General features: G+C 44.5%; 1 protein-coding gene across 1 annotated transcript in view; it reads left to right on the top strand.

Annotated features, from left to right (window-relative positions):
* Positions 1–8,015, top strand: part of LOC134467606 (formin-like protein 1) — an 83,707-nt gene extending 75,692 nt beyond the window's left edge. Inside the window, exons 21-23 of the mRNA XM_063221447.1 lie at positions 1,404–1,469; positions 1,898–2,015; positions 6,832–8,015. Coding sequence (XP_063077517.1) covers positions 1,404–1,469; positions 1,898–2,015; positions 6,832–6,935 — 288 coding nt within the window. The 3' untranslated portion in view covers positions 6,936–8,015. The remainder of the gene's footprint in view (positions 1–1,403; positions 1,470–1,897; positions 2,016–6,831) is intronic.
* Positions 8,016–8,237: the final 222 nt, after the last annotated feature.

Here is an 8,237-nt window from a genome sequence, read left to right as displayed (position 1 = left end):
GATTACTGAAATAGAATCAAAACTCTACCAGCAAATGAAATAAAAACTGATTGATGATGTGGGTGAATTAGGGGTGGGTATTGGCAAAAGCTTCACGATTCAATGCGGATCACGATACACATGCCACGATGCGATTTTATCACGATGCATTGTGATTCATTGCTTATTTGTCCATTTCTTTTTAGCATTCATCTGGGAGAGAGCTTCCATCACAATATAAATATTGCCTACTCTACTGAAAAAATGAAACAGTGACAAATAGAATTTTCAATCGATTGTCATGAATCGATGCAGTATATTGGGAAAATGAGTATCGCCATGATGATTTTTTGCACACCCCTAAGGTGGATGGTGATGGCAAAAGAAATGACACAAAATTTGTTTTAAATATGATTATTTTTGGCTTTTGGCTTTTGGCTTATTTTGGCAGGAAAGTGAAGAGAGACAGGAAAGTATAGCGGCAAAGAGAGAGATTGGGCAGGACTGGGAAATGACCCAAATGACCAATCAATGAGCAAGAAGGGGGCAGACAGTTGCTCTTATTATTATATTTGCCTCCATTTAAAAATTCCCACTACCATAAGGGCTCAATAATCTGGTGCAAAAACACCACTCTCACAACCGCTGCGCTGTCCGGTCACACTGTAATTCCCGATTTATCAGCGATTCAAAATGTTATTACGTAAGATCCTCATTATGGAAGTCGGCGAGGCAGAACGTTTTCTGCTTAGCGGACACTTTTGGGGCCTTGAATTCTGCCCTTTTTTAATTTAAATCTGCTTTGTCATGTGTGAGAGGATTGTCTGACTGTGCAGATTACTCTTGCCTGGGCGGTGGGCGGTGGATAAGTCACTAGTGTTTGTTAAGAGAATTAAATGGTTCCACAGACTCAACTCGTCCATTCCTCCACTTTTCCTCATCTCGTCTTCTTCTCTCTCTCTTACCACTTCTTCACCCTGTTTCTACTGTATCTCTCTTCCATTTTGCTCTCAGATTAAACATACATGTTCTCTCTCTCCCAATCTTTCTCTCTCTCTCTCTCTCTCTCTCTCTCTCTCTCTCTCTCTCTCTCTCTCTCTCTCTCTCTCTCTCTCTCTCTCTCTCTCTCTCTCTCTCTCTCTCTCTCTCTCTCCATTTTCTTCTATTCTGCCACTGTCCATCTCTGGTCTGTTTGTTCTTCCTCTCATTCCACTCGAACTCTCTTTCAATGTGTCTTTCCTGTCTTCACACCCCTCCTCACAAACACACTTCTGACATGACCTCTCTCCCGCCTTCTCTCACCCACCATCTCTCTCTCTCTCTCTCTCTCTCTCTCTCTCTCTCTCTCTCTCTCTCTCTCTCTCTCTCTCTCTCTCTCTCTCTCTATCTCTCTCTCTCTCTCTATCTATCTCTCTCTTCATCAGCGAGCGGAGCAGGACTTGGACCAGAGGAAGAGGCACAGTTCGACGATGAGTGATGATGGCAGAGAGGTACTTGGCATCACACCTTGTAAGAGGTGACACTTATAGGATGTGTTTCAATCGAAGGCGGGCTCATGCTCAGGGCAGAATTGAGTTGTTAATGCCTTAGGGTGGGTGGGCATCCAGTCAGCCTCATTGGATAGTAGAGTAGACAAAGACTGCCTTAGGTAAGAGAACAATTAACCAATGGCGTGCAGCCTTTTCCCCGCTCTATCTTATCTCTATCTCCCCACTTTCTTTCACTTTCACTTCACTTCACTTTCACTTATAAGATGTGTAGCACACACGCAGGCACGCGCACACACACACCAATTAGGGGCTGTCAATTGGTTGAATTGAACATTTACAACCAGGTCATTTGGAATATGTGGCACTGGGTAGTTTCTGCTTCCCGTTTGCCCATCACTGATTTCTATTGAACTCTGACCTTTGGGCAGATACCCATCGCCTCACCCAAGATGCCCCAGACTGACCTGATCGCTGAGCTGAAGAAGAAGCAAGGCACCCTGCTGGTACGGGAGGGCAAGGACGGAGCCATCGAGGACATCATCACAGGTCAGTTGAGGAGTTGGCTCATTAGCCATTAATGGGGCAGTCATGGCTAAGTGGTTAGGGCATCAGACTTGTTGCTAGCCCAAAGGTTGCCGGTTCGACTCCTGATCTGCCAGATTAGTGGTGGGAGTAATTAACCAGTGTAAGAAACCATCCTCCTCCATGACTGAGGTATGCTGAGCATGGTACCATCCTGCCGCACTGCTGCCTTGGGGTGGTGCACGACATGCATAATTTATTCATGTGTGAAACAAAACACAACCATAACAAATAAGGTGAAGACTTAAGTTGTTGTCATTTCTACACCTCCCAATTGTCTCTCCACACCAACTTCAATGTATTGATGACTTCATGATCAATCTTTTTCTCTTCATTCTCAGCCACTGTATTCTGTTCTTCTCTTAATCTTTTTAAAAATCTTTTTTCTTTGTTCCTTTTTTTCGTCCTTCTTTCATTCCTTCCTTCCCCTTTTTAATCTTTCTTCCTTTCTTCCTTTCTTTCTTCTTCTTCTTCTTCTTCTTCTTCTTCTTCTTCTTCTTCTTCTTCTTCTTCTTCTTCTTAGCTCTGAAGTCTGTTCCTTTCACGGCCCGCTCTGGCAAGCGCTGCTCTCGCTTGCTCTGTGATTCTGGCTTCAGCGACGAGAGTCCTTCATAGTTGTCTGTCGCTCTCTTCCTCTCTCTCCTGTAAGCCATCCATGCAGGTACTGTACTGCAATCCTTTCCCTTATTCTTCACCCAAAATGATCTCTAATTGCTCCTTATTATCTCTCTCTCTCTCTCTCTCTCTCTCTCTCTCTCTCTCTCTCCTGTTTATTCCTCTCTGGCTGTGTGTGTGTGTGTGTGTGTGTGTGTGTGTGTGTGTGTGTGTGTGTGTGTGTGTGTGTGTGTGTGTGTGTGTGTGTGTGTGTGTGTGTGTGTGTGTGTGTGTGTGTGTGTGTGTGCGTTTGGGGGGGGGGTTGTTACTGGAATACTTTCTCTTTTGTCTTCACCTGAGACATTGGTTCTCCCCACTTCCACTCCTGCCCCCCCTGGCACGGCCGCATCTCTTCTCTGAGGCACCCCTCTTCTCTCTTGTGGCTTGCTCTCTCTCTCCCTCCGCGCTCCCGTGCGGCTTGGCATCTCCACATATAAACACTCCCCCAACCCGAAGTTACCAATCACCTTCCTCACCTATTCCATCTTCCCACCTGTAGTCTTTTCCTTTATTTATTGAGTCATCATTGGGTCTTCCCAATGTTTACTTCCCGATTCTAATTTAGAGGTCCCGGCCAAAACAGATGCAAAGTCACCCCTGTGACACCTATCTCCCTCTCCCTCTTTCTCTCTCTCTCTCTCTCTCTCTCTCTCTCTCTCTCTCTCTCTCTCTCTCTCTCTCTTCTTACGACCCTTTAAAGCTGCGTCCCATTACTACCACTTCCACTCGTTTTTAGCCCTAACACTCGCTTTTGCGCGTTCCCGTGAAAGTGTAGGGTGTCCCGTTTCTTAGGGAGGCGAGTGAAAGTGCAAAAAATCCACTTAAAATTCCACTTCGACCGAGTGTGGGTAGGACCCCCCCTAACGGCCGAGTGAAAGAACACATTACCCAGAATGCTGTGCGTACCCCACCGGCAAAAGCAAAAACAAAAAAAACATGACGTCCTAGCAGAGGGAACAGCGAATTCACTACTTGGAAATATATGGCCAATATTTGAATATTATTCGAAAATAAATAGTAAAACATATGAAAACAGACTATAAAGACAAAATAAAACCCCCTTACTTAAAAAAACATCACGTTTTGTTCGCTGGTTGGCCTACATTAGTGTTCGCTAGTTAGCTTAGCACAATTAGCGGTAGCTAACGGTTGCTATGAACTTTGGAAAAGTTTGCTTCTGCCTAATAATTAGTCTAGACGGATTCAACATGAATTGGCTCCCTAAATTGCGGATTAAAGTCCACATTATGAGCCAGATCTCACTTCAGAGCAATATGGAGTTTGCTAATTAGCATGGCTTTAGCTTTTGGCACTGATGGTAGTGGTATTGGCTAGTAGCTTACCTTGCATTTGAGAAATCAGCAGATATTAAATGACTCACGAATAAATGCAGATTATATTCCTTTTTTACAACAACACCAACAAAATGCAGATTTACAGTGTGCTTGTGAACTAGGTGGTGGGCCCAGTCTCATATCTTGTCAGTTCGTTGGTGTTAACGAGTGGCAACTTTATTTTTGCTTATATAACCCCCTGACAACCCATTAATCAATATTTTGGCTGTTGCCATCCTCAAAACTTGCACATTGATTTATAAAAATGACAACAAATTAATAGGGGGCCGAGTCCGGAGAGAGAGGTGACGTCACGTCAATGCAAAGTCAACGAGGCGGCGGTTTTGAATACAGCTAGCGCGTGCATGCTACCCGGAACCGTCAGATTTCATGGCAAAAAGTTACAAGTTGGGGGTAAGTGGGCTCACTTGTTGTGTACATGCAAAAAAAAAATATATTTTTCTCAAACTTTCAGAAGTGCTCTTTTTCGCTGTTAGTGTTCGACTGTCTGACCATCATTGGGCAACGAGAGATAAATGTCAAAAAGAGGACAGGTCTGTTCCCTCAAAGCAATAGAGCAATGAGGTGACGGGGTAGATCAATTCGCCAAAAATCTACGTGTCAGTAAAGAAATGCAAGCTGTGTTATTTTTTCCAGTAACAGGAAACTGGTCAGGAATGAAATACCTACGTTGTTTCAATGATTAGGTGAATTATCTGCCCATGAAAAAAGCCCGATATGCGGATAAATATTCCCTTTTCAACGTTGAGGGGCGGAGACTTCCCATTGACTGTGCATTATGTGACGTCACCCCCAGTCTTCTTTATTTTCGTTATTTTTTAATATAAACGTGCAACTTTTCAGCGTGGCAACAGCCAGAATATTGCTTTACATATTGTCAGGAGGTTATATTAGAAAAATCAAGTTGCCACTCGAGAGTGAGAACGAAACTCGTTTTCTAAAGGAGCTACGAAATCTAGCCCACCGTCTAAACGATTTATTGATAAATGCAGTGTCTTGTCCCATAGGGGCACAACACGAGTGGCTTCTTCCCTGGCTGCAAGTGTAAACAATGGGAGTGGACTGGATCCGGAAACTCCCTGACACTGGCCTTTCCTGTTGAAAATTACAAACGGTCCATTTGTATTTGCTGCGTAAATAAATATAATTTAATGGAACAGCAGGCATATTGGAGAAAGATCTTTTATGAAAAATATGTGTACTTTAGTAGCTCTACGTCACCACCTGAAGTCTGTCCCAATCTGTAGGGGAAAATTCGACTTCTCTTTATTCTCGAGGGAATGACTTGCTTTTTAATTTCACTCCAAACGAGGTGAAGTTCAAGTGGAAGTGGAAGTGGTAGTAATGGGACGCAGCCCAAGTGTCAGATTACTGATAGTTATAGCTAATTAAGAATACACCCTTCCCCCTTCCCCTCTAGCTCTACCTCTATTTTTTCTCCATGTTTCTGTCTTTGGTTTTATTTTAAGTGCACACATTTGTGAGTCTACCTTTTTTGCCTTTCTTCCCTGTCTATGTCTATCTGTTTCTTCCTCTAGACAGACCAGGACTGCTGACAGCTTTGGCTGGGCCCAGGACAAAGTCATCTGAAAGGGCCCCCAAGCCCAATAGATACAATGTAATGAGGAACCAATTTTGGGGCCCCTCTCTCCCTGGGCCTGGGACAACTGTCCCCTTTGTCGTCCCCCCCCCCAGACATCTCATTTATTCTTCCTGCGGCTGCTGAAGTGTGGCTTCTCTCTCTCTCTCTCTCTCTCTCTCTCTCTCTTTCTCTCTCTCTCTCTCTCTCTCTCTCTCTCTATGTTGTTTTATTTTTCCGTTTGAAGACCTCAAGTTTCGTTCCCATTGGGATACATGAAAGTCAGTCGCTATGCTATCTTACGCAGTCTACACTGTCTCATTCTCTCATTCTGTCTCTCTCTCTCTCACCCTCTCTCTCCATCTCTCGTTCTGTTCCATCAAATCCGCTCTGAGTCTGTGAAAAGCATTTGATTCAGTTTCTTGTCTGCTGCGTACCTTCCCAGGGGACAAGGAGATGTGTGCTTCTGATTTCCCTCTTTTGTTTTTTTTTCATTACATTTTTTTCCATCTTTCTTTTCTTTTTCCTAGAAGAAGCTTGATGAGGAGTAGGGTTCAGCTGCCAGGCAGTGGCAACTGAGGTTAAATTTCAGTGGTTGACAGTGCAGACGGAAGGCAGCGTGTCTCTATCTCTACACGTTTGTTTGTCTGTCTGGGTTTTGTTCTGTCACATTTTTCTTCACATGTTTGTTAGGCAGTGTGTTAGGCACTCTTTTATCACATGTTTGTTTGTCTCGTGTTTACTGTACTGTGTAGCTCCCAGGGTACAGATGTCTTCCTCTTTGTCTGTCTACTTTCGTCCATCTGTTCCTAAAATATTGGTGTGTGTGTGTGTGTGTGTGTGTGTGTGTGTGTGTGTGTGTGTGTGTGTGTGTGTGTGTGTGTGTGTGTGTGTGTGTGTGTGTGTGTGTGTGTGTGTGTGTGTGTGTCTCAGTGTCTGTGTATGTGTGTGGTGTGTGTCCGTGCGCGTGTGCGTGTCTGTTTGTGTTTGTTGAGTGAGGTCAATTGTTTGTGTCAGCCTGTACTGACCATATGTGTTACTTCAACCTGTGTGTGTGTGTTTATGTGTGTGTGTATGAATGTTTGTGTGCGTGTGCGTGCGTGCGTGTGTGTATATGTGTGTGGGCGTGCATGCGTGCGTGTGTGCGTATGTGTGTGGGCGTGCGTGCGTGTGTGTGTCTGCGCGCCTGTAGGCCTGAGGAGCCAGCCGTACATCCGCACAGACGGAGGCCTGAGACGCAGCGCCAAATGGAAACCAGCTCAGCAGCTGCAGGTGTCCTCAGACATCTCCCTGTGATCCACACACACACAGTTGTGCTCACTTGCACTTCCAGCATATGCAAATTATTTGCTCTATCAGAGCTGCTGATTACTAATAAACTAAATTAATTAATTATCCACTCAGCTATTGTCACTTTCAATAGTGTCATACCAGCATACACACACACACACACACACACACACACACACACACACACACACACACACACACACACACACACACACACACACACACACACACACACACACACACACACACACACACCTCAGGTTGGACTCATGCCTGTGGATCAGCAGCGGCAGCATCACCTGTGATCTCCAGTGAACTCTCTGTAAGACGGGGCCAGACAGACGTCAACAAGTAAACCAAGTAAACAGGGGTGCATTTCTGGAAACCAAAGTTGCTTACTACATTAGCTACTTGTTTTCAATGCATTTTCCCATTGGCAACTATCGAAGTTGCTAACAGGCTAACAACTTCTCTTTTGAGAAATGCACCCCAGCACTGTACCCACTGTAGGTTACAGTACTAGCCCCCTTTCTGTCAACAACCAAATCAAAAGAGAGGACAAACATAGGGGGCAAGATTGGGGGGTAAAACCAGAGGTGGACAAAGTAAAACTAGAAGTAAAATGTATAGTGTGTAATTACAACACTAGCACATAATATTACATACTCTTTATACCTGTTATTCCATTGTACCTAATGAGGTGGCAAGATGTTGTTACTGAAAAAAGTCTGAAAACCAAAGCCAAATGTGATCCAACCAGTGTAGGATCTGGTACATCATACTAGAGCAGTGGTTCTCGAACTTTTCCTATCATTCCCCCCTTCAGAGGGTCTGGATGCTTCCGAGCCCCCCCGCCAAGCAACAGCAGTAGGCTACTCGCACAGGCTGATTTTACGATTGCTGCGTTTGGCAGAATCAAAGGAAAGGTGACTGGTGAGATAAAACAAAGAGGGACTGCAGTGGAATGCAGATGTGTGTTCATTTTCTATATGACAATTAATAATATAATGCTTATAATTATGTATATAATGCTTAAAATGTATTGGCTTATTGGCGAGACAGGAAATCCCCCCCCCCCCAAATCAGATGTCACACGCCCCCCCCAGTGATGCCTCCGTGCCCCCCCAGGGGGGCTTTCGCCCCACTTTGAGAAACACTGTACTAGAGTAACTGTAGAGCAGTTACTCAGTGAAGTTACTTGAAGGAAAATATGGCAGGTTTTGTCTTTTAGTTTTACTTTGACCACCTCTGGGTAAACCCCATTGCTAGTATTAGTAACACCCCTCGTGATCGGACCTAATATCCAAA

The sequence above is a fragment of the Engraulis encrasicolus genome, chromosome 17 (genome assembly GCF_034702125.1).
Source record: "Engraulis encrasicolus isolate BLACKSEA-1 chromosome 17, IST_EnEncr_1.0, whole genome shotgun sequence".
Lineage (NCBI taxonomy): Eukaryota > Metazoa > Chordata > Actinopteri > Clupeiformes > Engraulidae > Engraulis > Engraulis encrasicolus.
The sequence above is the reverse complement of the archived record's forward strand: the minus strand, read 5'-3'. Positions and strand labels throughout refer to the sequence as shown.